At 54.1% G+C, this 27,626-nt stretch overlaps 2 protein-coding genes across 14 annotated transcripts in view; one reads left to right on the plus strand and one right to left on the minus strand.

The window, feature by feature from the left end:
• Positions 1-1,362: 1,362 nt before the first annotated feature.
• MYBPH (myosin binding protein H) lies at positions 1,363-10,934 on the plus strand. Of its 4 annotated transcripts, none has more exons than XM_043485193.1 (12): positions 1,363-2,947; positions 3,061-3,195; positions 3,910-4,077; positions 5,112-5,174; positions 6,458-6,546; positions 6,902-7,097; positions 7,249-7,388; positions 7,949-8,108; positions 9,333-9,469; positions 9,595-9,781; positions 10,106-10,156; positions 10,617-10,934. In XM_043485193.1, the coding sequence occupies exons 1-11, from the start codon at positions 2,719-2,721 to the stop codon at positions 10,120-10,122; spliced, it is 1,521 nt and encodes a 506-aa protein (XP_043341128.1). In that variant the 5' UTR covers positions 1,363-2,718; the 3' UTR covers positions 10,123-10,156; positions 10,617-10,934. The 4 variants fall into 4 exon arrangements, with proteins under 4 accessions (XP_043341128.1, XP_043341127.1, XP_043341130.1 ...); XM_043485192.1 differs by having other exon boundaries at positions 1,366-2,947; positions 10,675-10,934; XM_043485194.1 differs by lacking the exon at positions 5,112-5,174 and having other exon boundaries at positions 1,383-2,947; positions 10,675-10,934.
• A 320-nt stretch (positions 10,935-11,254) lies between these two features.
• Positions 11,255-27,626, minus strand: part of ADORA1 (adenosine A1 receptor) — a 38,489-nt gene continuing 22,117 nt past the window's right edge. For all 10 annotated transcript variants that reach the window (XM_043485198.1, XM_043485197.1, XM_043485207.1 and 7 more), the window contains one exon: positions 11,255-13,269. In XM_043485198.1, coding sequence (XP_043341133.1) covers positions 12,630-13,269 — 640 coding nt within the window. In that variant the 3' untranslated portion in view covers positions 11,255-12,629. The remainder of the gene's footprint in view (positions 13,270-27,626) is intronic.

Genomic DNA, 27,626 nt, shown 5'->3' on the forward strand with positions numbered 1-27,626 from the left:
CAGCCCTTCATCTCTTCTCACTCTGGGGAGGGATAGGAGCCAATATAGGGCCAAGTTAGACAGAGCCCTGACCCGGGACTCAGAGTTAGAAGGAGACACCAATGTTACCTCACACATTTTCCCACAATTCCAGAGCTAGAATCTCTGCAGACCTTGAGAACTGGCCTTCCAAGCTCCCCTAACACTTTCAGTGACCAGTTGCTCATTACCTTAGAGGAGCCCTTTTCATTGCTGGATTGAAGTTGGTCAGATGTCTTAGGGCTGTAGTCTAGCCCTTTTGTCTTTCCCCTCTCAGGACACACTCAGCCCTCAGCCCATGCAGAAATCAAGGCTCCTTGGCCCAGCCTGGGACATGGGGTGGGGGCCGGATGGGACAGTGTGGGTCAGACAGGACAAGCTCAGAAGATCAGCCAGACTTCCAGCCTTCATGAAGTAGAGATGTTCTTAACAGTTCCTGCTCGCTCCAAGAGCCTCAGACAAGCTTTGTATCCAAAGAGAGTTCATTTATATGCTCCAAAATCAAATAGAATTTATTTGTGGATTCCCAGATGTTTGAATTATCTGTGACTTGGCCCAGTGGTTTGTGGCACTAGTGAGGTGTGGGGAAAGGAAATACCTATCGGCCTCCCTGAAATCTGAACTAGCTGGAGCAGGGCAGAAGCAACTAATCCCAAGGTCACTGCGAAGCTAAAGGCAAAGAGAGTGAGAACTTGGCCAGAGCTTCAAGGGTGCCTGGCATTTCACTGCTGGCCAGTGGACCTAGCATTCCCAATCTGTGCCCACGGCCCTCCTACCACACGGGGGGCTCTGAAATCCCAGGAGCTGTGAGTCCTCCAGTGCAGCTAACCCCCTCTTCACCTCCCCCCAGTCACCCTTCCCCCATCCTGGGACAGGCTCTGCAGGGCTGACTCAGGGTCCTGCTGTGTTAGTCACATTCACTTATAGCTGCAGAGTCAGAGGCCAGGGATGGGGATCCGGTCTCCAGGACCTGCTTCCCGCCCGGCAGGACTCTGACTCACCCAGCAGAGGGCTTGGGCACCCGAGCAGGGCAGGATCAAGAGGCTCCTGAGGCCCTCCACTGCCCTTCCCAACAAGGACAGCCACCGTGGGACATGGCCACATTCCTGTGCCCCCAGCCCTGGGGAAGGGGCAGAGTGTGAACGCGACTGATGGCTTGAAATCAATTACACAGGCATTGTTTTTAAAATGGTAGGATATATCATACATGCTGAAGAGCGCACAAAATGTTTTTTTTTTTTTTTTTATTATTTAAAGAATTACTATATAGTGAAAGCCTGTATAACTACTACCAAGGACAGGAAACAAGACCTCATTTGTGCCTCTGAAACTCCATATCTCTGTCCCTCCACCCAGAGGCAAGCATTATCCTAATCTTCCTTGCCTTCTTTTGTGGTCTCATCTCCTAGAGATGCCCCTTGAAGAAGAGAGCTGTTGCTGCCCGTGTTTGAATTGAGTATGAGTAGGGTCACATCACTCTCTGTGCCCAGCTTCTTTTGCTCCCCGTTATGTCTGTTAGACCAACCATGTAGCTGAAGTTTGCTCATTTTATTCCATTTTTGGTTTATAGGTACACATACACGCCACTTATTTATGCATTCCTCTGTTGAGGCAGAGCTGTGTTCTCCAGGTTTAATGTTATAAACAATACTGCTGTGAATGTTTACATGCATGTTTCCGGGACCAACTGCTGGGTCACACATTTTCAGTTTGACTAGATACCATCACACTTTTTTCAGAGATTGCTCCCATCTACACTCCCACCAGCAACAAATCTTAATGTTTTATTGGATGAATAACTCAATGACTAGAAATTTGGCCACACCTGCCTCATTTCCCCCGTGGCACGCAAATGTCCATGCCATGTTCTGCTTCGGGGACTCTGTAAGTCTCTGAGTGCTGTCCTCCTCCAAGATCTCTTCCAGATCTGTCTTATGACTTGATCTCACCCCAAGGACTAGGGGACTGTCATAGTGCCCTCTGTAACAGATGAGGAAACTGAGGTCCAGAGCAGGAATTTGAGGGGCTGGGTAACCTGGGGCCTTGGACTCCCTTTCTGGGGTCCCATTGCTAGGAGACTTCCTGCAATCCAGCCCACTTTGGGCATCTCAGTTCCCTCCTTCTCTAGGCCCTCAGCCTCATACAGCCCAAATGAGAATTCCCAGGGAATGTGAAGACTAGGGGAGTGTGGGACCCCAGGAATAAAGTTGGGAGTGCTAAGAGAAGGCTGCTTCAGGCTGTGTGCACCCAAGCGAGAAGCCCTGAGCACAAGTGGCCCCACAGAGGCCAAACACACACAGCCTGATCTGGGTTCATTATCCAGATGGAAGCTCTTGTTCCCAATGCCCTGACCCCTGGCACAGGCTCCTGGCAACGTCCCATCTCACTGATCTGTGCCCTCCTCCCATCTGGGCACCAGAACCCTGTCTCTAAGATTCAGTCGGGATGATGGACAAGGTTGTGCGCTCCTCAAGGGACCCTTGCAGTTCCTCCCCCAGATCTATTTCTGGCCTAGGCGCCTCCCTCTCCCTTCAGTCCCCCTGCCTGACCTGACCCCACAGCTGGGAACATTTGCTTGGGGGTGGGGCAGCCCCCTGACTATATAAGACTGGACCTAGGTAGTCCCGGGCACCCTGGAAGCGCAGCTCCTCCGGTGCTAATACCTGCACACTCCAGCTTGACCCTCCAGCAGGCACTGCAATGACAGAACAAGCCACCTCGGAGGTCCCTGCCTGTGGTCTGGAGGAGACCACCTCTGAGTCTGCACGTGTGCCCCCCACAGGGCCCTCTGGAGACACGGCAGCTCCGCAGGCTCCTGGCGGGAAGCAGGCTCCAGGGGGAGAGCGGGCTTCTGAGCCACAGGAGTCTGCCCCTCAGCCTCCTGACCCCGCAGCCCCGACAGCCACTGACCCTGCACTTCCGCGTGAAGGTGATGAGAGCTGGGGCGGGCGGAGGGGGGAGGCAGTCATGGCAGGGAGCGGTGGGGGGCGAGGTCTCGGCTGCAAGCCCCTTCACCACCCCCACCCCCCGCTTTTCCCTCAGATTTCCCCAGTGCCCCGCTGCTGCTGGCCGTGGAGGATGTGAGTGAGAGCTCCGTGACTGTGAGCTGGGAGCCTCCAGAGAGGCTGGGGAGGCTGGGGCTCCAGGGCTATGTGCTGGAACTCCGTCGAGAGGGAGGTGAGCTCCGGGTTAAGCCCTCATGTACGGAGGGGAGGTGGGCCTGGGGGGCAGTGGGGACAAGCCCTCCAGAGGGAGACGCAGAGAGGGAGTGGAGGCAGTCTGCTTAAGCCTCACGGACAGCGTCTTGCTCACCTACACATCTCTGAAAGCAGGAGGGTATCCAAGGGACCTCAGCAGGTGCCTGGTCCTCCAGCTCCAGGAAACCTCTGCGTAACGAGAATAAAAGGGTCGGTGACACTGGGGTTCTCCTCTGTAGGAACTAAGAAGGTGCTGAGTCTCAGAGGACCCTGCTTGTAGAGAAGCTGAGGGAGAGGGCTAAGTTAGAACAAGGGACAGTGAGGAGAAAGAGCCAGGCTGTGGCCAAACTCCCGATGCCGCCACCTCTTCCGCCGCCATCTTGTCCACTTCCGCAGCAGGCCAGTTCAGGCTGGCTCCTGCCTTTGGCCCCGCCTTGCTGTGTGACTTGGCGAACCTGTCCAAGCCTGTCTGGGCTTCAGCAACCCCATCTCTGGCCACCATTCAAGGGTTCTGACACAAGGTGTCTCTGATGCCATTTGACACATGAGAAGTCAAGGAGGGAGAGCAAAAGGAAAATAAGGCCCGGAAAGGGAGGCCAGCTTCCTCAGACCATCAGTGGGAAGGGAAGCCCCACTGAGAAAGGGTGCCCGCGGCCATGGGGCCAGGGCCTTGTACTGTCTTCATTCCTCTCAGCCTTGGACTGGGTGCCTGTGAATGCCCGGCCCATGATGGTGACCCAGCAGACTGTGCGGAACCTGGCTGTAGGTGACAAGTTCTTCGTGCGCGTGGCTGCAGTGAGCTCTGCAGGGGCTGGCCCACCAGCGGTGCTGGAGCAGCTTGTCCACATCCAGGAGACCATCGGTAAAGCCAATCCCTGCTCCCCAGCCCTTCCCAAGCACCTTAGCTAATGGACGGAGAAAAGGAGGCCAAGGGGTAGAGTCGCTTCCCCACACTCACGTGCACAAGCCACCTGCTAGTGCCATCTTGCCTTAAGAAAGTTCCAGGTTCCTCAGCAGCAAGGAGTCTCTGGAGGTCAAAGAGGCCAATTTTCTGGGTGGTCCAGCTTGCAAGCATTGGAGGAAGGGCTTCACGACTCCCAGAAACAAAAGCTCACACTGCCCCGGTCACCTGCCTCAGAGTCCCAACACTTAGAGTCATTTCATTCTTCCTATCTAATCATAATCCCTTCAGCAGCCATAGAAGCTCATTTTCTGCTCATTTCCTATGACCTGGGTTCCAGATTCTCCCAAATGTTCTGGAACAGAGAAAAGTCTTTGTTTGCCTCTTACTGTACCACGTCCCTAGTGGAAAGAAGATGAACACCCTGCAAAAGACCTGTGAAAGTTTCTCCATCCCCAGAAGCCAGTGCTGAACTGGAAACCTGGGAGGCCAGCTGCTGTCTCCTTGCTAAGATTTCTATTTGTAGGGTGCATTAGCCTCAAGCCTACCCTTGCTCCCCTCCCAAGGCTGATCGGGTTTCAGTCTGTTAATGGCAGTGAGTCATTTGGTCTGATCCAAGATCTCTGGGGACAGCCCAGAGCCCCAGAGTGACAAGAGACATGGGCCAGCAGGTGGCCCGAGGCCTCCTCCACCTTCCTGCTTGTCCTGCCCTCCTATCTCCCAGAGGCAGAGGGGCACCCCACAGCTTTGGACAAGGCCTCCAGAAAGAGGGACTTCATGGCCGCAAAAGGGAGTCAAGTTTGGATTCAAGGAAATACTTTTCAGCTTTAAGGCCTGAGAGATGTGGGAACCACAGGGCTAAGCAATACAGAATTATAGACTGTCACGGCTGGTCCATCCAAGCCAAGGCACCCCAGGACTCCCTTGAGGTCACCCAGACTATTAGTGGCAGTTTCAGAACTGACTCCCACACAAGACCATTCCTGTCCCACCAGGTGGCAAGCAATCTTTTCTGGTGAATTTCAAAACCAGAGGACATGTCCATCCTTTGAGTCTAGGTGAGACATGGTCCCGTCTGGCAGCTCAGTATGATTCTAGCCTGGAAGTGGCAGGGAGCCCTCCTGGTGGGGAAAGGGGCGTTGGCAGGCATCCTGGACCCTCCCTGACAGCACAGGGATCTTGGACTCTGAGAGCCTGCAGGGGCCAGGACCCTCAACCTCAAGGCCTAACATTGGAGGAGTCAGCTAGACTCAGCACCCACTACTCCATTAAAATTCCTCTGGCAAGAAAGAAGGGGATTTCCTGGAGAGAAGAGAGCAGGAGGAGGTCATGAGTAAACAGGGAGCAGCCAGGCCCTTCTCAGGGGCAGGGCAGGGTGGGGACCCTGTCTAGAGTCCTTAGCTGCTCAGCTGTCCCTCTTCAGCCACCTGGAACTGCCAAGCATTTCTGGCCCCCTGCAGCTGCCTCTGGAACATTCCACCCCTGGTGCTCCCAGGGCCAAGTGCCTGCACAGCTAATCCTCAGAGACACCGTGTTCCTTCTCACTGTCTCCTCCCTTCCTGCCCTGCACGCCACTAACCGACTGCAGCCACCTGCTTGCCACGGAGGGGCCTCAGCCACCCCACCCCGCCCGCCTAGGCAGAGAGCCGCAGGGCTGTTCCAGCTCCCCGGGGACGCCCAGCAGCTCCAGCGGTTGCACCCAGTGAGGCGATGGTCGGGAAAGTGGTTCTCCACCAGAGCGTGGGTTGGAAGTTAGGTGTCAGGAAGGAATTCCCAACCGCAGATTGAAAGGTAGTGGGAGGGAAAAGAGAAGGAAGGGGGTGTGCCTGCTCTGGCTCCCTTTAGCAAGGGAAAGACCCCAGTCCTCTCACCTGGTTTGGGGACAGGGCAATGAGCAAATAGGTCTTAGAGGGGCCTCTCTGAAGGCAGAGGCATTAGGAAGGAGACAGAGTTGGGCACCCTTCCTGGGAACGCAGGCGACAGGTGCACACGCGCTCCCCACCAGGGGGAACCAGGGAGCCAGCAGGGCCCATCTGGAGTCCAGGAATGCCAGGGCTGCTGGACAAATCCCAGCCTGGCAGGGTTGGGGCACCAAGGGAGTGCCTAGGATGCCTACCAGTTCACACCGTGGAGGCCCTGCCCTCCTGGAACCTCCTGTCTCTCAACTCCTCAAGGGCCTTGAATTTTGGAAGTGAGCTTTGCCCTGCCCACAAGGGGGCAGCCTCAGAGCGTCCCAGGAGCCCTCCTGTGGGGCGCAGCCTCACTGTGTCCAGTCCCCTGCTGCAGAAGCCTCTCAGCAGCCCCCCTGCTGTACTAAGCCTAAACTTCGGTTCTAATACAGAGGCCCCCAAGATCCGTGTTCCCCGCCACCTTCGTCAGACCTACATTCGCCAGGTGGGAGAGTCGATTAACCTGCAAATCCCCTTCCAGGTGGGTATGCCTCCCTCCCAGGGTAAGCGCTTGGGTGGAAATACAGGGCCCCGCCTGAGGTGTATCAGAAGAGCCCAGAAAATGTCAGGGCTCCCTTGGAGGTCTGCTGAGACCCACCCATCAAGATGCACATGACTCAGTTGATTCTCCAGCCGGCAAATAGGACAGGTGGCCCCGGGGCCTGCTGGACAAGCGGACAGTGAGGCTCTGGGGGCACCTCTGGCTCTAGCCACTGCCCTTCCTAGGCAAGGCTAGTGTGGCCAGCTCCCTTGAGCACAGCTCCAGAGAACCCTGGAGTGGTGGGAGTGGGGGCCTGGCACCTTCTGCTCCCACTCCGAGAGTTCCTCCCTCCCAGGGGAATCCCAGGCCTCAGGCTTTGTGGACCCACAATGGTCATGCCCTGGACAGCCAGCGGGTGAGCGTGCGCACTGGGGACCAGGACTCCATCCTCTTCATCCGCTCAGCCCAGCGCTCCGACTCAGGCTGCTATGAGCTCACTGTGCAGCTGAAAGGCCTGGAGGCCAAGGCAGCCATCAACATCCTGGTGATTGGTATGGGACCAGGGGAGGCAAGGGTTGAGGTTCCTCCTGCCCCAGGACTGATGGTCAAGAGGGTCAGGCCAAGAGAGTGATGGGAGCCCGATCGTGTTGGGGGTGGGGTTGCCGAGAGCCCAGCCCTCCTCCTCACTCTCTGGTCCTGCAGAGAAACCTGGACCCCCCAGCAGCATCAGACTGCTGGATGTCTGGAGCTGCAACGCTGCCCTCGAGTGGACACCGCCCCAGGACACAGGCAACACAGAGCTCCTGGGCTACACGGTGCAGAAGGCAGACAAGAAGACGGGGGTGAGGCCTGCTCGAGCAGGGAGGCGGGGCTGGGGGAGGAAGCTGCCGAGCGGTGGGGAAGGCCTGCCCGCAGAGGGTACGGGGACCGAGGACTGCTGCTCTGCCCACTGCCAACCAGACTCGCTGCGTGGGTTTTGGCAAACCTCTTTCATCTCTGGACTTCAGTTTCCTTCTGAAGACTGCAAGGGCAGTTCTCTGGGGCACTTCAAGCTCTAAAGCAGTGCTTCTGGAAATGTAATTAATGTACATGTGAATTACCTGGGAATTTTGCTAAAATGCAGGTCTTAATTCAGTGGGTCTGAGGTGAGGACTGAGATCCTACACTTCTCTGAAGGTCCCAGGTGATTCTTACTTTGCAGGTCATCTGGCCACACTTTGACCAGTAAGGTTCTAGAATTCTCTGAGGTTCCCAGAGAGATGACCTTCTCCCAGGAGTTACTTCTCCGCATTCCAAGTCCCAGGGACGGGACATGGAGCAAGCCCCTCCGAGGAGGAGGCCCTGGGGGAGCAGGGAGGGTGAGGGCGTGTGGAGGTGAGGATGACGGGGCCGGCTCTTGCAGCGATGGTTCACGGTCCTGGAGCGCTACCACCCCACCACCTGCACCGTCTCCGACCTCATCGTGGGCAACTCGTACTCCTTCCGAGTTTTCTCAGAGAACCTGTGTGGACTCAGCGCCTCAGCAGCCGTCACCAAGGAGCTTGCCCACATCGTAAAGACAGGTGGGTCTGGGCCCAAGACCAGAAACCAAGCCAGGCATCGCCATGCTGATGCTTCTGCCCATCTCTTCCCTTCCCTTGGAGTGTCAGCACCGCTTCCTGTGTGACGTCTCACGGGAGTCCACTTGCCAGAACTTTTGCTGCTTCTCCACACCCAGGCCACCGCTATGCGCACACACACGTTAATAGACTGACTGTGAGAAATGGATGTGGTTGATTGATTGTAACAAACACATCAGAGTAAACCACGCAAATGAGCAGCACCCCTTGGGAGACTGCACTTATACTAAAGATGCCACATGGCTGCCAACATCATAGCAGTCACTGGGTCTCAGGTACAGTGTCCCAAGAGCCACTCTGAAGGACAATGTGTGTGGTTAGGTAGACTGGTGAGTTTGCTGAAAGCAAACTCCCAACCCTAATATAGCACCACATAGATGGACAACAGAGATATGGGTATTTACTGCTTCTACATACACACATGGTCCTCTTGCGTCAAATGTGAAATTCCCAGTCCTTTCTCCCCGTCACCTTGTATGTCACCTGGACGTTGGGCCTAAGGGCAGCACATAGTCTGTGTGGGCCGCAGAAAGCACACTTTTAAACACCAGCCTAAGTTGCACAGAATTAAGAAAAAGCTTTTGTTTAAAAATAGAAAGCCAGTAAAGTCTCCAAAGACAAAGAGAAATAAAATGTGGACTCGCTGGGTTTTTAGTCTCCACCCTCAGTCAGTATCACTCCCCTCCCTGCCTCCCTCTGTGACTCACCCAGCCATCGTTTTGGCTTTCCTCTGCCTCTCTGAGATACTCTGTCTCTAAGCTCCTGCATGTTGGCTGTGCCTGGCTTCCCAAAGATCTCAGGAGTCTGGGGTCCTGCCATGGGGCTCCAGAGGTGGAGGCAGGGATGAAATGGATAGTCACCTGCCCTCAATCTTCCTCCAGACCACCAGCTCTCTGCTCAAAGAGCCATGATCATCATGTGACCTTCTACCTCTTAAGCCACAAACTCACTATGTGAGATTGGCAAGTCCCTCATCCATGTAAGGTCTTAATTTTCCATCTGTTAGCTGGGGTGATAAATGTATCCTTCCAAAGGAATGCTGTGTAGATTAAATGGGATACTTAGGTGTAAGCTATAGTGATTATTTCAGGAAAACAGATGAGGTCAGTCTTAAGAGGTCTTCTCCTGTAACCTCAAATTCATCCCCTCTTTCTCCCCTGAAACCAGATGTTGTTGCCAAACCCAAAAGCTTTGTTGAGCGAGACTTCTCAGAAGCGCCCTCCTTCACTCAGCCCCTGGCCGACCACACCTCCACCCCCGGCTACAGCACGCAGCTCTCTTGCAGTGTCAGAGCTTCACCCAAGGTGAGGGCAGGGGCACTGGGGCTGCACAGTCTTTCCAGACAACTCTGCCTAAGCCTGAAGGTGGCTTTCGGGGGCTTCATCCTGGCCCACACCCTTCCCAGCTCTCTCTGACCTTGCTCCCCCAGCCCAAGATCATCTGGATGAAAAACAAGATGGACATCCAGGGTGATCCCAAATACCGAGCTCTCTCTGAGCAAGGTGTCTGCACCCTAGAGATCCGGAAACCCAGCCCCTTTGATTCCGGAGTTTACACCTGCAAGGCCATCAATGTGCTGGGGGAGGCGTCTGTGGACTGCCGGCTGGAGGTGAAAGGTGAGGATTGAGAGAGGTTGCTTTTTAGGAATCTTCTGATGCATGGGAGACCAGGAGAAGCCGTGTTTTCTCCTTCTGGACTAGATGAGGCTGAGCACTGAAAATCAAGGCAAGATGAGGGTAGTAAAGATAGAGGTCAGGCTCTTGGGAGGACTTTCCAAGAGGGAGGATGGCCCAGTGCGGGAAAAGGAGGGCTGGAGTCTGCCTCGCAGACACACGGCTCACTGGGGTGAGGGTGTGAGACTCACTGTCTCCCACCCTGCACTTGGGTCCCCAGCAGACACCCGCCCCCTCCCTGAGCTCTAACCTTCAGGTCTGTCCCAGCCTCAGCCACACACTGAGGAGCCTCTGGTGGAAGCTGTGAAGAGGAGAAAGGTAAGTAACTGCATGCACCCCCTCTCCTGCTTCTGGGGGTGGAGGCCTGGGGCAGGGGTGGGCTTAGGAAGGGAGGGTGGCAGTCAGCTCTGAGCATAAATCTGCAGCCACAGGCAAGGTACCTGCGCAGTCCCGGTGGTGCTCTGAAGACCCAGCACAGTAGGGTGATGCTGGCAAGGCCTGGAAGGCATGGGCATCCAGGGGACGGGCACAGGGCAGGCTCTAGTCCTGACTCTGAATGGCCTCAGGCCAGGGCATCCCCATGGGGTAATTTCCTCAGCCAGAAAAGTAGCAGAAACAACCGTGCCCTGACTGCCCTTCCCAGGTGGATCTGAGGTTCTGAAGGGTGAGGGTGTACCCTAGAGTTGTGGGGGCAGAGCTGGAGCCCGGGCTGCAGGTCTAAAGCCTGAGGGGAGGGGGGCCGGGAAGGGAGGTCTTCTCCCCCATGTCACCTCTTCAGTAGGCGCACGTCGCCCAGCTCTGCCTGACAGCGGGGCTTGTGAAATGTTCTCTGCCAGGCGCCGCAGGCCTGAGGGGTCAGGGCCGCCAGGCCCAGAGTCGAGCGCCTCAGAGGCCCGAGATCTTCACATCATAGCGACAGCTGATGGCTTTGCTCCTTGGTACCTGCCTCGCCTCTGTCCCTCCACTGGGAGCGGGCCTAGCAGGCCCCTGTACAGGCTTCCTAGACACCAGGAGCCCTGGAAGGTGCAAAGATCGGAGCCCTCCTGCAGAGTCGTATGCTGGGCCGGAAGCACTTGAATAAAGGTGTTTGGTGTTATGGTGCAGCGCCTCTGTGACAGTGAGGTCAGCGTGATGGGCACTGTGTCCCCAGGAGGGTGGGCTGAATATGTCCCCATGGGGGAGTCTCCACCTCTGACACCAGGAGGAAGGTTCAGTGGGAGGGGACCCATGATCTCATGGGGGTTTTCCAGATATGAGATCTTTTAGGATCTTGTTTCACATTCAGAGTTTGCTGCCCTTAGAGGATAACTACAGGAACAGACACACCCTTCTCTGGAACCCTCCTTGCTCCAAACGCCTCCATGCCCTCCCCATTCCCTTCATTTCTCCCCAGACACCACCACTGATTTCTCTCTGTTGAGGTTGTCTGTTTCCCTCAGTGGTGGGGTGCATTCTCCATGAGGGCTGACAGTCTTTTATTAGTCAAGTGACCCTCCCTGGGAGCCAGGGGACATCCCGCCTGAGAGAGGGAAGGGCCTGGAATCAGCCCTGGAGCTGCTGTTCACACTTAGAACCTGGCCCCTCACTCCTCTGTATAAGGAGCTTTGGTTTGGGCCAGGAGTAGACCCTTCCCGAAAGGTCTAGTCTAAAGGCCTAGACTCTGCAACAGAGCCTCAAAGCCCGTGAATGTAGTGCTAAGTGCTAGGGGTGCTGAGGGTACTTAAAATCCGGTAAGACTTTCCTGTCCACACACTCCGGAGGGGAATCTCCTCCGGCCTGAGCAGCCTGTCACACTCATCCCACAGTGCCCATGGCAGCTCACCTTCTCTTGTTTGCCTCCTCCCCAGGCAGGCAGCATGTTCCCAAGAGTTGACAGGTCTGGAGTTCCCCTCTCTATTTGGCCCAGAAGCAGCAAAGAGGGGTGTCACCTAGGAGGGTGCCCAGCACAGAGGGCTGATGGAGCTGGTAGAGCTGGTGGCCCAGATGACAAGCTGTGACACTTCATTCTCTTACTTGGGATGCTCAGGGCAAGAATCAGGGCTCAATGCTTCTGCCTTGTGGCTGTTTGAGGCCCACACCTACTATTCCACACTTGCTCCAGGGGGCGTGGAGCCCCCACTCAGGGCCCAAGCACTAGTGGAGAATAAAGCAAATACTGGAAATTGTTTCTGGACCCGTTCTTTCTGCCTCTCGCAAGTATAACCTTGGAATCCCTGTGGTGAGGAGAGCAGGCACCCTGGCAAGCGTCATGGCCAGGAACTCAGAGCTGTGGGAGGTGGGGACTAAAGGCGTCTTGATTCCTGCCTGTCAGTGGCTCTGGCCACCTTCTCCTGCAGAACAGGAGAGAAAACAAGGCCAGGACATCCACTTTCTCTCTTTCTCTCCTTCTCTCCGTCTTGGTAGGGAGCTTCTCTCCTTAAGCTGGGTCCCAGGGCTGTAACCCCAGCACCTAAGTCAGACAAGCCGCTGTCCTGCCTGCTATGGGAGTTGAGCTTGCTCTTCTGGCCTATGTGGTCCCAGGGCAGTCTCAGGGTCTCAGGCCCGCTTAGGCTGCCTTGGGTTGATCTTGCAGATGGGGAAGCACGAGCCACTTTCCTCTTTCCCTCAGGTTACCTGGTTCTTTCCCCATGGACTGACCTCCCACACCTCCCCCAGGACCGTGAGGGGCGGGTCACAGCCACAGCCCACAGCCCACAGCAGGGAGAGACAAGGGAGACGAGTGGGATAGCAGGGAGGGGAGCCCTGGGCTGAGACGCCCCAGACACGGGCAAGGCGGGGCGGGAGGGGGAGTCTAGTCATCGGGCCTCTCTGCTGGGGGATCCTCGTCAACAGGGGGTGCAGGCCGGCAGCGGAAGTGGTCGTTCCAGATCTTAAGGAAGGTCACTCGAAACTTCTGGATGCGGAAGGCGTAGACGATGGGGTTCATGGCCGAGTTGCCGTGTGAGAGGAAGATGGCGATGTATATGAGGATCCTGGGCATGTGGCAGGAGGGGCAGAAGAGGGTGACGCAGTTGAGGATGTGCAAGGGCAGCCAGCTGAGGGCAAAGAGGAAGAGGATGAGGGCCAGCGACTTGGCGATCTTCAGCTCCTTCCCATAGTACTTCTGCGGGTCTCCAGAGGAGGCCGACACCTTCTTGTTGAGCTGCTTGCGGATCAGGTAGAAGACCTCCATGTAGATGAGGACCATGAGCAGCAGCGGGGGCAGCACCCACACAAAGAAGTTGAAGTAGACCATGTACTCCATGCTGATGACCTTCTCGAACTGGCACTCGATCACAGGCTCGCCCACGCTGCCGTTGGCCAGCCAGTCCCGCTCCACCACACTCAGGTTGTTCCAGCCGAACATGGGCGTCAGGCCCACCACGAAGGAGAGAACCCAGCAGCCCGTGATGGCCACCACAGCCCTTCGAGGCGTCACCACTGTCTTGTACCTGAGGGAGAGGAGGGCAGAGTGTGAGGGCCCCTCCTCGGTTCACCCGGCCCCGGGGGTCTCTAAGAGGAGCTGCTTGCCCAGCCAGGGCCCAGTAAGTGGGGAGGTGCATGTCTTTGGCTAGAAGGCAAAGTCTTTGGGATCTAAAATTTAGGCCAGGACTTGCAATGCATTGGCTCACGTCGCCTGCTGAGGGTGGGAAAAATCTAGAAGAGAATAAACAGATAAACTCCTTTAGGAGTTTTACTAAAATTGCCAAAGTAAAAATTGTTCATATGCACTTGGCACACCACCACTGGTGACCTTATCATTGCTTCATGACAGTCCCCATGTGGTGGAAAAGCACCATCAGAATGAGGGCCCGTTTGACAGCGAGGTGTGTCCTTCCCGAGGCCACATGGAGGGTGCAGGCTATCCTGTGCTTCCTACTGACCACACAACAAATGATTAACAAACCACCTCTCCCCTTGGGCCAGCTGACTCACTATCATAAAAAGCTCCCCCACACCCGCCTCCCATGGCTCTGTACCGTCTCCCCCACCTCCATCCTTACCTCCCCTCCTTTTTCAGTCATTGTACAATGCTTATCTCCTGAAGGGTTCATCTCAAGAACCAGCTCTCCTCCCCCAAACTAATTGGGAAATATTCTCAAGAAAGAAAACTGATGGTCACTGAGGACTGCATGCAAGGGACTCCAATTCAGGTATGCATGCATGGGTGCATTCATTCCTTTTTTGAGTGCTTTCTGTGCCACATTGGTCTCTGTGCTGGGAGTAAAAGAATCCCTTCCTCTGTTGCAGCTCACATTTTGAGTGAAGAAATAGAAAACATAAAAGTAAGAAATAAATAATACAACTACAGGTTGTGATATGTCCTTTGAAGAAAATAAACAGGACCATGTTAAGGGGCAGAGCCCCCAACCCTTTTCAGGCCTTAACACACACAGATATGAAAACATTAGGATGGCACAGAAAATGGACGTGGCTGCCCGTGGGCCATGCCTCTCTCTACCGCTGTCCCCAAGGTTGAGGAGATGCAGTCTAGAGGGGCTCCCCGCTTCCCTTTAAACCAATTCAGCCAGCAGCCGGCATGTCCTTGGCCCACGCACTGGCCTTGGAGTGAGTGCCAAAAGCTGGGGCCTGCCTGGCTCTGGGCCAGCAGCTTGCCCAGTTGTTATTTTCCAATGCCGTTTCTGAGATGGATGGAGTGGCCTCCTGAACATGTAAACAGCTACTGAGGCCCATGGGTATGAAGGTGGAGGCTTCCTTCTAGCTCCATTTTCTTCTGTCCTGTGCCTGGAGAATCTGCAGCTTTCTCCTCCACAGCAATATTTAAGGTCTCTCTCACCTTGGACCAAAGCCCCCCTCTCCTTGAAGACTTTACTGCCGTGGAAAAGGGAATGATTTGGGGGATGTGAGAAGCTGGACCCACTTCCACCCCATCTAAAAACTGGGCACTAGAAAGGACCTTGGGAACCTCATTTCCAATCTCATCATTCCAGTGGGGAAACTGAGGCCCTTCGAAGACTCCAACTCCACAGCATGGTACCCCTCCCCTACTCTGTATTCTTGTGTCCCCAGAGCTCCAAGGAGTCTTGAAAGCTGCCCAGATTGCTTGTGCCTATCTGAAGCTATGGTTTTTCCAGTAGTCACATATGGATGTGAGAAAGAACTTGGACTAGAAAGAAACCTGAGCACCGAAGAATTGATGCTTTTGAACTGTGGTGTTGGAGAAGACTCTTGAGAGTCCCTTGGACTGCAAGGAGATCCAACCAATCCATCCTAAAGGAAATCAGTCCTGGGTGTTCATCGGAAGGACTGATGCTGAAGCTGAAACTCCAACACTTTGGCCATCTGATGGGAAGAAGTGACCCATTTGAAAAGACCCTGATGCTGGGAAAGCTTGAAGGTGGGAGGGGAAGGAGATGACAGAGGATGAGATGGCTGGATGGCATCACAGACTCAATGGACATGAATTTGAACAAGCTCTGGGAGTTGGTGATGGACAGGGAAGACTGGAGTGCTGCAGTCCATGGGGTCATAAAGAGTTGGACATGACTGAGCGACCGAACTGAACTGAATCCTTGCATTCTTGCTGTAACTAAAGTCCATTTCCGCCTCTTGAATCCCCAGCAGAATAGCAAGCCTGGTGCATACTTTGGCGTCAGAGATCCATATCTGAGTCCCAGGTCTGCAACCTACTAGGTCAATTCTTCCTCTGTAAAATGAGACTATGGGCCCTACTTCAGAGGAGTTAATATATGTGAAGTGCTCTGTAAGCACCCCACCAACATTCCTGTGCCTGAGCTCCTACCTCTCCAAAGCCCCTGAAAACACACACACCTTGGAAACCCTGCTATCTCTAGATGTTCAGCAAACGTAGCCCAATGTGTCTGCAATCATCTGGCTCAGGATTTGTTTCTGATGAGCTCAAATTGCTTTCCCACATGTCCCATGGTGAAAGGAGTTCTGGGAGAGTCTATGGTGTGACTAAAGGAGTGCAGATCATTCTACAAAAGAGAAAGGCACTCTGTCACAGATGTCGCAAGTGGGGGGCAGGGCCCTCGGGTGAGCCTCAGCAGGGCCAAGTGGGGCTGCAGCTGCAGAAGGAAGGATGGAGGCAGGCATCCCCTGTCACAATCTGTCACCTCTATGGTTCACATCCTGTGTATCATTTATAAAGTGGTTTCACATTCATGTCTCAGGTAATCCCCACGACCACTCTGCAGGTTGACTATGGGTTGTTTAGTTGTGGATGATAAGCAGATTGGGAATATCCCTTTCTGACAAACTTTAAAATGGGATTGCCTACACCCTGTCCACAGGCGGTACTACCAGGAGAAGGAAGGGTAGACACGGTGAGCTCTGGTATTGCCATCCAGCCTGAGGACTGGAGGAGGGGCTGCCTAGCTCAGGACCCACATCTGGGCAGTGATGACCCACCAAGAGAGGAGGTGAATTCTGCCAGTGTCCCAGCTGGGAGACAAGAAGGAGGCAGCTTCTGGCTAAAGAGGTGCCCCCCTTTCCTCCTCCCCTCCCCCTTCTCAACTGCCTGGAGCCCTGAGGTTAAAGCTTTCCTGGGGTTCCTCCAGGACCAGGTCCCAGCAGACCCTGCAGCCTAGGGTATCAGTTCTCATCTGTTTTTCTTGCTATTTTTTCCGTAGTGGGAAAGGATTAGATTCAGAACCTTGGTGGGGTGGAGGCAGGAAGGGCTACCTCCCAGGGCTGGGAGAAAAACTCACCTCTCCTTACACGTGGGAAAGAGCAGCAGAGGCTGCAAGTTCTGGGGTGCACATGGGGTGGGGCTTGTCCCCCCCAAGTCATGGTCTAAGGCCTCATCACCCCTGGGGCTATGCTGAGAGCTAGGCAGAGAGATGGCTGCCCTTGGTGTGCAATCTCACACAGACAGAGGGGAAGCAACAGCATGGAGGCACTGGAACACCATGCGGAGCTCTGTCCACAGGCACGCAGGGCAGGCAGCCCTTCGGAGGCGTCACTGAAGGGCCCAGGGAGAGCCCTGCCCTCCCCTGTAGCCTAGTGAGGGCAAGACTCAGGGCAGGGCAGTCAGAGTTGTGGCCTGGGGCGGCCCCCTGGGCCGGGCAGGTCACAGGAAAGATTTCAAGGTTTTGTTCTTGTGCAGGGAAAGCAAAGGAAAAATATAATCCAATTTCTGTTTTTAAAAGATGCCTCGGGCTGCGGTGTGGAGTGGTTTTGTGCAGCGGGAAAGCAAGAACACCACAGGGGGCCCATTTCCGCTGTCCAGGCGGGGGTTCCCTATGCTCTGGTGGCTCAGTGGGAAAGATCTCACCTGCTAATGTAGGAGACATAAGAGACGTGGTTTCACCCCTGGGTCAGGAAGATCCCTTGGAGGGCATGGAACCCACTCCAGTACTCTTGCCTGGAGAATCCCACGGACAGAGGAGCCTGGTGGGCTACAGCCCATGGGGTCGCAAAGAGTCGGACACGACTGAAGTGACTTACATGCAGGAGGGCAAGAGGTGAGGCAGTGACCTCGGGTAGGTGACGGTGGGGGGTCGGGAGGAGCTCCCGGCTGTCAGAGGTGTTGGGAGCAGAGCCCACAGGACCTGCTGCCGAGTTTGGATGTCCAAGTGAGAGAGCACCATCAGGCCGAGGCTCGGTTTCTGATCCCAACCACTGAGGGGACAGTGGCACCCTCCCTGAGCCTGACCCCTCTCTCACCAGGGGCCCTTCTCCTCTCCCAAGTCCTCAACGTGAATAAATACACGTAAAAATGGACACATGAATGCATATATCCATTTATTCAGTCTTTATGATTTATGCAACGGCAACCACATTTTATTCAGTGATAAATAAAAATGACTTATTTGACCATTCATGATTGGTTGAGGACGGGGGCCTCTTCTGAGCAGTATGAGCGCGTGCCACCAGGCCACCGGCCAGGCTCCAAAACACACAGCAGCCCTGTTCCCAACACACAGTGAGACCAGCAGAGGCTTCCCCAGCCAGAACCAGCCTCCCCAGAGTCTCCCAGGGCAGAGGCATTTCCATCTCAAGCTAAACTCCAGCAGGAGCTATGAGTGTGCCTGAGCTCTGCATTGGCCCCTTGCATTATGAATGAGCCCTCCTCATGGGTTAGAGGCCCGACTGCAGAGAGGGCTGGCCTCTGCCTGCCTACAGCGTCACAGGACGGCTCTTCAGGGACACCACTGTGGAATGACTTTTAGGCGGACTCCGAGACCATGAACAATAAGCTCCTTAGAACAGGAAATGCTCAGAATGCCACCAGGTGATAAAGAGACCAGGGGACCTAGGCAGGAAAGATGTATTTGACAAAGAAAAGAGAAGGGAGGGAAACAGATCCTCAAAAACTCTTTGGTGGACAAAGAACTGGCCAGCAGAGCAAGATGCTCAGAGAAGCTGCTCCATCCCTGCACAGACAAGACTGGGGGTGCTGGTCCTCAAGCTGGGCACTCCCCCGCCAACCCTGCCCTGCTCTGAGTCACAGGGGACCGGGGGTTCATTCCTGCAGCCTGCATCTCCCAAGGTCCTGGGTCACTGGGTTCATGGAAGGCATTGGACTGCTGGAGGGAGGAGACAGAATGATGTTTTCACCCCTCCTGTGTCACAGGCAGGTCTCAGGCAGCGGTTACATCGCTTCTTTGGCTCTACCTCCCAGTAGCACGCCCACTGTGGTTCCAGCTTCCACTAACCGCCCGCAGCCCTTCGGTTTCGGGACCACCTCCTTGTTTTGTCCTTCAGCCTAGGGGTAGCTTCTTGTTGTTGCTAATGTCTGAGTTACCTCACTATCCCCTCTTTGACTTTGCAGATGCTTCATGACCTATGTTACCAGTTCCTAATGAGGGGATTAAAAGCCCTCAGTTGTTATTATTATTATTAGCCCACACCTAATTATTTCTGTGTTCTGGGTTAGATCCCAATGGTTCAGGAGTGAAGCTGGAGCAGGAACAATTGAGTGTAGTTATCACAAAGAACTCCCTGCTAGAGAGACAAGAGACCTGACCAGACTTTTAATAAATATGTGTTAACTCAAAAAAAGAGAGAGATAATCCACAGGATGAGTGTGGAAAAGGCTAAACATGGTTCTGTTTGGAGGCAGGGGTTGATGAAGTGTCCCGTGAACTACTGAGACCAGGGCAGGGTCCTCAGGCCTGGCCATACCTGTTTACTGCCACCTGCTTCTCACCAAGGCCCTGGGCATGCAAACTGAGTAGGGGACTGGAAGGGGTCCACACCTTTCTGCAACAGGCAGTTTGGATAGTCTGAGGCTGAATCCTCCATCTTCTCTTCCCTTTCTTGCCGTCTGAGAAGGAGTGATATTCCACAGCTCGGGTTACCTACCTCCTTCCTTGCCTCCCTTCTTATCATAGATCTCAGCTACTTATAAATGGAAACTTGGGTCTCAAGATCAGGGACATAAGACTCTCAGACTATTAAACTGCTTCCTGCAGAGAAATTCTCCCTTTCAAAGGAAACAGGAAACCATATACAATCAAAAGCATACTCCAGGGGCAAAATATTTAATAGCAACATTCCCCATGGGAGTCTGGATCAGAAGCCCCGGGGAAGGACCAGGATGTCTGGGGCCTAATTATCCTGCCTTGAATATTGCTTGCTTTAGGCCCTGTGGCATTACCCACTACCTCTGAATATCAGTGTCACTAATCCCCAAAAGGGGGATCCATCTGACACCCTCCGGGCTACTTTGCAGAGCTACAGACAGTGGGGAAGACACTAAACGCCTTGAAAGAACAGAGCTGGATAAATTAATTATACTGGTAGTGTGATGGGCCTTGGAAATACTCCTGATCATGTTCTGAGAACAAACAATTCAACAGACTAGTAGGAAAAACAATTATATCTACTTATGTGACCCAGTAACGTCCTCTATTCTGAACAACTTCCCCACCCTCTCTGCTTCAGATTCAGAGCTTCCTTGAATCTGGGAATGAGTGGAAGACACATGCTATTCTCTTTGCCCCAAGGGAACTCCCCTTCTGACAGGGGAGGTGTAGCTCCTGAGTCTCTGATGGAAGAGCAGTCCAGGCTAAATAAAGCATACAAGGCCAAAGTTCCTGGCCTCAACCCCAGACTCAAAAGTAGTCCAGGTAACTGACATCACAAGCTCCTCTAGAGGCCTATTAGCCTGTGACAAAGCCCCTCTCCTCTCTGGCTGTGTCCTCTCATCCTTACGAAGAGGGTTTGGGATTTGTTCAGAGCATCTGATGCAGAGGGCGCTTCAGGGGGTGGGATGTAGGCAGGGAGGTTCGCAGATTCAGGGAAGGCATGCTCTCAGAGTATGCAAGTGAAAGTGTTAGTCACTAAGTCATATCCTACTCTTTGTGATCCCATGAACTATAGCCCGCCAGGCTCCTCTCCATGGGATTCTCCAGGCAAGAATACTGGAGTGGGTTGCCATTCCATTCTCCAGGGGAGTCTTCCTGACCTAAGGATTGAACCTGGGTCTCCTGCAGTGCAGGCAGATTCTCTACTGTCTGAGCCCCCAGGGAAGTCCCAACCTTGTCCCCCAATCCCAGGCATATCAGAACATCCCCACACAGGCAACAGGAGACCCAGAACTGTGCTCTGACACAGTTCCCTGGGTGACTTTGAGATGCCATCACTTCCTCCCCAGCCCAGTACTCTGACTCCTGAGACCAGTGAAGCCCCACATCCCAGGAACAGGGTGGTCTTCTGGGAGGAGAATGTCTCACCTGAACTGCAAACTTAGGAAAAACAAGACCCAGACCTCAGCATTCCTGGCCATTTCCTGCTCTTAGATTTGATTCTCTCCAGTTCTTGGGGTAAGGCCAGGATGGTGAAAACACCAAGGCCAAATAACCCAACCTACTGTGGGAGATTTTCTGACTCATTCGGTAGCATGGGGGGGAAAAAAAAAAGAAAAAACATCCTGTCTGCATATAGATTTAATGACCTATGAGTGGTTGGCACGGTGGTAAAGGGTGTCAAATTTCTCTTCCAACGGAGTGGAAAGACCTGACGTTATAGGAAAACAGAGCTGAGTTCTGATCCAGGCTTTGCATCGGGGAGTGAGCTTGGGTGAAACTCTTCTCCAAAGAATGAAGAATGCTATGGAGTCAGATCTGAGTTTAAGCTTTGGCTCTACCAGTTAACAGTCTGTGGCCTTGGCCAAGTAACAATTCCTTGAGCCTTGCTTTGTCCTCAGCACATTGGCATGAGAGGACCTACTTGGCAAGCTCCCTGTGACCACAAGGCCCCTCTGTGAATAGTAGCAACTGGTGCCTCCTCTCCCAAGGACACCCCTGACTCCACCAGAAAACACAGGCAGCTCCTGAAGAGAAACAAAACAGGTTGCAACAACTCAGACAAACAAAAAGTTGCTTGTTTCATGTCAGCTCCCCTCCTGAATTCAGCCATGGTACAGAACTAGTTCTGTGTCCCCTGATCTGACTAGTGTCTGAGTCTTTGGATGCGGAGCAGATGGAGATGGGGAGCTTGCTGAGCCCAGCACTACACCCCACACAGGGCCCTGGAGAAACCTTACTTCCTGGCTAAGTCCAGTAATGCTCTCACGAGTAAGTGGCCAGTGCAGAGAGTGAAGACGGGGGGACAGTCTCGGGGGGCTCCGGCGCTGTCTCCCATCCACCTCTGCTCGTCTTCTAGTCTGTCTGGAACCGTGGCGTACTCAACATCCGCCTGAAGGCCGGAAGGTTTCCCTCAAGGGGCCGTGACCCACTCTGGGTAGAGAGACAGTGAGCACAGCCCAGAGCAGCCCGAAGGCGGTAGCCCGCTGAGATCAGAGAGCAGACAAGGGCGTGGAGTCACAGGGGCGCCCCCCAGGCCTCCCCTGGCCTGGGAGGGGGGGTGCCCGCCCTCAGAGGCCGCTGCTCTCAGAGGACTGGGGTCCTCACTCTGCTTTAGCCCCCTGGGCCTTGCTGGTGGTGTTTAGTTGTTTAGTCATTAAGTCGTGTCCAGCTCTTTTGTGACCCCATGGACTGTAGCCCACCATCCTCTGTTCATGAGATTTCCTGGGCAAAATTACCAGAGTGGGTTGCCATTTCCTTCTCCAGAGGATCTTGCCAACCCAGGGATCAAACCCAAGTCTCCTGCAGTGCAGGTGATTCTTTACCATCGAACCACGAAGAAAGCCGCTTGGGCTTTCAGGGTTCCCTAAAGTCACAGCATCAGCCCTCTACTCTGGGAAAGACAGAACAGACATGGAGGAGGACAGGAGAACAGGGAGACCCCTCCTCTGTGGAAATCTTTCCAAAGAGAGGGCCCGTCTCACCTGCAGGCCTCTATTCCATAGCTTGTACTTTTACACCAGAAAGTCCTACCCAGGATCTAACTTCAGTCCCTCCTGCTGTATCCCAACCCAAGGAAGTACTGTTCTCGGGACCTGGAAGAAGCTGCAGTCATATTTTCCCAGGTCCTGTCCTTGCTACCACCTCACGTTCAGGTTGGTGGAAATTTGGAGCCCAGATTACAGTGGTAAGAACTCTAGCACCTAGCAGCTTCCCATCATCCCTCCTTTGCCTATTCCCCTGATCCCACCACAGGCCTACTCACTGATCCCCACATGGCCAGGACAGTCACATGAAGCTGCAGGCCAGGCCCAGTCCAGGAACCAGTGTAGCCTCCCAGGCAGCAGCACACAGAAACGTTTAGCAACAGCTGTCAGCTCTGAACCCTGCCCCACCTGCCTTTCCAACTTCTTGGATTTGAGGCTTTTCTCCTCTTTTCTGTAGCACCTCCAGAGATGGGCTGGGGAGAAGGAGGGTCCTGATGCAGGGCGAGATGGGGAAGCATCCAGCATTGCCCAGGTAGGCGCAGGCCAAGCATAGAGGCCCCTTCCCAGGCCTTCTCGCAGTCGGCTCACCTGGGTCAAGGTGGAGGCTGATTCCCTCCTCTTCCCCGTGTGGGACAGTCACTAAAACTATGTTTTCCTCCCTGAGCGCGTAACTGCAAGTTCCCCAATGGCGGGAGTCAGGTCTGGTTCAATGTTGTATTCCTAGCACCTGCCGTGGTACCTGGCACACAGTAGGCACACAATAATATTTTTAGAAAGGAAAATGGATTCACATGAAATGCTCAGTTAAAACCAGAGAAGTCAGAAAAAGGGAAAGTGGGAGAGAAACAATTAAATCCAATGAATAGAAAACAGTCACTAACATGGTAGATGGCCAGTAATATCATTGACCATTTTAAATGGGAATAAAGCAGGAAGGCGGGGAAAAGGAAGCTGCTCTGAGGCTTTCTGCTTCTTGCCACAACATCCCTCCTGGAAGGAGAAGAACAGAACATGCACCCAGCCCACACAGCTGAGGAACCTCCCATAGACTCCTTGAGATTTCCAATCCTAAATTTCTGCCCCAGTTACCCAGCCCACTTTCCATTCTAGGTCACCCAACTTAGTACATTAAGCTACTTCATTAGGTAGTTCTAGCCTATTTAGGGCTTCCCTCATAGCTCACTCAGTAAAGAGTCTGTCTATGGTGCAGGAGACCTGGGTTCAATTCCTGGGTCAGGAAGATCCCTGGAGAAGGAAATGGTAACCCACTCCAGTATTCTTGCCTGGAAAATCCCATGGACAGAGGAGGCTGGTAGGCTACAGTCCGTGGGGTCACAAGAGTCAGACGTGACTTAGCAACTAAACCACCACCACCAGCCTATTTAGAGTCTAACTACACTTCCTCCCACTGCAAGACTAGACTTTCTCCTCACAGCTGCTCCTGGGTGGAAGTAGGGGACAGTCTGTTCTCAGCGAGCTGGCCTACATCCCCGTGACTTGCATCAGGATAATGGAGCAGCATGGAGCCACTGGCAGCATCCCAGAGCAGGGACCTGGTGAGGCAGCTTCTCAGAGCCTTGATCAGTGACCTCATTTTCAGTCACTTCTGCCACTTCTGCAAAGCCTAATAAATCACTCACATCTGCCACAACCCTGGATGAGGGAATCTCACATTATGATGTATGTGGGAGAGGAGGAAGTTTATTAAAAATCAAAGCCTTTTTCCCCATCTACCATTCACAAAAACTTCAAAGTGCTGGGCTCAGAGCCGCAAAAAGTAAAGGCAGATTGTGGGCAATAATGGACCCTGGGGACTCAACCGGGCAAGAATTAGGTAGGAAAGGCATACCAGGCATGTGCTGGGAACACCAAAGTGGCTTTCCTCTCCCAGCTGATACTAATATCAACAATCTGGGCCATTTGGAAGGTCTAACTCAAGCGCCCCCGACTTTCAAATCCCACAAAGGCCTGACCACCCACCACTCCTCCTCTCCTGGGGGAGCCGGTACCAGTATCTGCAACAGAGTCACACCAGTTGGCCAGGGAAGCAAGAAGCTCAAGATAACAAAGCACTGGCAGGCGTGTGACAGGTGTCAGAGGGCCTGGGTTCGAATCAGACTCAAACTTGCTGTATTAGCAGATTACATCACCTCTCAGAATCTTAGCTAGGCAGATATCAAACGGAGCTGAGAGCTGCCTAGCCCACCTTCCAGTGTTTCCATGGTAACCACTTGGCACTGAGCTTTCCCCGCAGTCTGTCCTTTCCTCTTTTCACAGTCCTCCCAGGAAGAAGGCAGCGTCTCCACAGACGAGACTGGGTAACTCTTTCAGAGTCACACCGCTGGTGGCCAGAACTGGGACTGCAACTCCGGTCAGCTCCCTCCAAGACCAGGGTTTTGTGTCTCACACAGTAATATCCCCGTGAGGCAGTGCGGACCTCGAGAACAGCCTTACGTCCCCAGTGTCCCTCACTGTCCAAGCTTCTCAGACTTCACTGTGTGTCTAAGGAGCAAGGCCCAATGGCATTCAGCCGAATGGTTGGCACAAAAGTAACCCTTCCCACCCTTGTTTGCACAAAAGCCTGTCTGAGGAGCCCAGGAAAAAGAAAGGCATTGTCTTGGATCCTGTAGGAAATAGGAACTCAAATCCAGGCCAAGTCCCCTGCAAACCACCTGTGTGACATGCTTCTCTTTATGGAGAGCCACCTCCACCATATGGAGGCAGGAAAGGCAGGGAGCCAGAACAGGAGAAAGAAGGGCAAGAGGCTTCCACCTCAGCAAATGACAGTGGGGTGGAACCTTTCTCGCACAAAGCACTTCCAACCAAGGATCCTCCCTGTTGCACACATTATCTTGCCTGACAGAAAGGACAGCTTTTGTTGTTGACATTTCACAGGTAGGGAAACTGAGGCCTTAAGAGGGTTCAGCCATGCAAGACTGGTATAAACATCATTTCGACAAATAAAGACTTAACCAGTTTCCTCTGACTGTGGCCCAGTGCTCTTTGCAGGGTGCATGCTACCAGCGGGTGGCAGAGAAAGTCTCCCGGAACCTCTCACAACACTACGCCCTAGGACCAAGCCCAGCGTCCGCTGTGCTGCCTCTTTAGCCCATCACCTCCATCCATTCTCACTTCCACAGACCTCACTGGACTGTTTCTACTGCCATGATGCTAGCAACACCTCCTGATTTAGCTTCCTTGCACTTGTGACTGAAGTAGCTGTGCAGATGAGTGCATGCAGACTCTGGAACCTGAGAGGAAGCAGACAGGGCCTGAAGGAAGCCAGACGGCAGGGCAGGCCAGGCCTGTGTCCACTGCTAGCAGCCCCTGTCCTGGAAGTCTCAGTCCTCTTACCAGTTTCTCTTATCTGAGAAATCTTGTGTGTTCTAGCTCCATCTCAGCCTAGAAGCTCTCTGAGGACAGGGACTGCGGTTCCCCATGACCTGGAAATCCCTGAGGACAGTGGCCGGGTGAGTGGGTGTATCACAAACAGCATTCACTTTGGTGTCTGGCAGCCAGGTGTTCAAGCTCCACTTTTGCTAATTACTAGCTGGATAACAATTTTCAAGCTCCTTTACCTCCTTGGTTCTCTATTTCTTTATTTGTAGAAATGATGTTTATACCAGCCTTGCACGGCTAAATAAAATTAAATATGCTGCCAAAGAAGTCACTCAGTGCTGCTCCTGACATACTCAGCACGCAGCTGCCTCCCCTCCCCTCAAGACCACACGCCTCCTTCCTGGGGACCCTTTGTCAGACAGCCTTGGGGCTCACGGAGGAGCTTCAAGCAGAGGGAGGAGCCCCGGGCACTGTACCCAGGACAGTGACAGAGTACCACCTCACACTCAGCGCGCCTCCCGGCCTGCTGCAGCCACCTCCCCACTGCAAGCTTGTGAAGGAGCCCTCAAGACACATTGGAGCAGGCATGTGTTAACTGTCCACCCTGTTTGCAACAGAGACAGACAGACAGACAGACAGACAGACACACACACACACACACACACATACACACACACTGCTATTCATCTATTCTCCTCCCTTCCATGAAACAGCTGGAAAAGGGAAGAATGAGCCCTGTGGTACCAGAGAAAGATGGTGGGTTTACATTATTTTCATGTATAATCTTCTCAACAGTTCAGTGAGGTAGATATCCTTATGTTCATTTTTCAGATGTAGGAACTGAGGCTCAGAGTGTTCTGCCAAGATCCCAAAACAAGTGAGCCACAGAATCAGGACGGGGAAACCAGCCCTGGCAGCCTGACTCCCGAGACACACAGTTCTGTGCCCCTCAGCCTGCCTTCGTTCTTTAGACTCAGCACACACGCTATTCCCTGGGTTCTTGCAGCCACTCTGAGAGGTAAGTAGGGGTGGCAAGTCCCCACTCCTGGTGGGGATGTGGGGCCAGAGAAGCATGGTGGCTTGTCCAGATGGTGCAATCTGATGATGGGTGCAGTCTGATGGGTGCAGTCTGATGGTGCAGTCTGATGGGTACAGTCTGATGGTACAGTCTGATGGGTGCAGTCTGATGGTACAGTCTGATGGGTACAGTCTGATGGGTGCAGTCTGATGGTGCAGTCTGATGGTACAGTGTGATGGTGCAGTCTGATGGGTGCAGTCTGATGATGAGTGCGGTCTGATGGGTGCAGTCTGAGTTCCAGCCTCAGGGCTGCTGGCTCTCAGCCTCTCTCTGCCCTGGGAAAATGAGGAGATCAAGTCTCCTTGGCTGGGGAGACGTTCCCCTGTCCTTGATTCTCCTCCCAAGTGTATCCCTTCTTTTCTTCAAATCAACAGTAGACTGAGCTCAGACTCAGGCCGTGTTCTGACCGGAAGACAGGGGTCTAAAGGGCGTCCGCTTCTTGCCTCTGTGGACAGCAGCAGTGACAGGCGGGAGGTGACAACCGCTCCTGTGCAGACCGTTGAGGCCCTAGAGCTGCTCGACACTGAGGGCCTCAGGCTCCATGCTGGCCTGCACGCCCCGTGGCTGAGGCCCCCCTACCAGCCCCACGTCGCCCGCTGACCTCGTGTGGTCGGGGCGTTGTTGGTGTGGAGCCGCCAGTCCACGGCGTGCTGGAGGTGGATGGCCGTCTCCCAGCAGCCAGAAGCTGTGCCCGCTCTGGCAAGGGGGAGACAGCACGGCACGACACCCGAGAGGGAAGAGGTGCTCTTTCTAAACGTCGACTCCAGAGACACACGAGACCCCTCAGCCAGCGCGGCAGCACCTGCCTCCTGAGCCTCCTCGCCGCCCAGTGCAGCTGTGACTGCCTGTCTGCCTCGCGGGCTCCTGTCTCCTCTCACGCCACGGCCCTGCCCCCAGCGTTAGCTCCTCCTGCCCCTTCTGCGCGCCCGGCTGTGCCAGCTCGCGGGTCTTCCTCTGCGCTGCAGCCAGAGGACAGGTGGGGCTGGAGCCCTGGGGGTCCTGCCTCCCCCAGACACACTCAGAGCCAGCTCACTCCTGAGCAAGGAGCCTGTTCCTCTTCTGTTCTGAGAGCACCTCTTACAGACAGCTCTCTGCAGTATGGTTAGCAGTTGCATCCATTCTATACATGTGGGAACTGAAACCCAAAGAGTTAAGTGATTTATCCAAAA

The sequence above is a fragment of the Cervus canadensis genome, chromosome 13 (assembly GCF_019320065.1).
Source record: "Cervus canadensis isolate Bull #8, Minnesota chromosome 13, ASM1932006v1, whole genome shotgun sequence".
NCBI classification, from domain to species: Eukaryota; Metazoa; Chordata; class Mammalia; order Artiodactyla; family Cervidae; genus Cervus; species Cervus canadensis.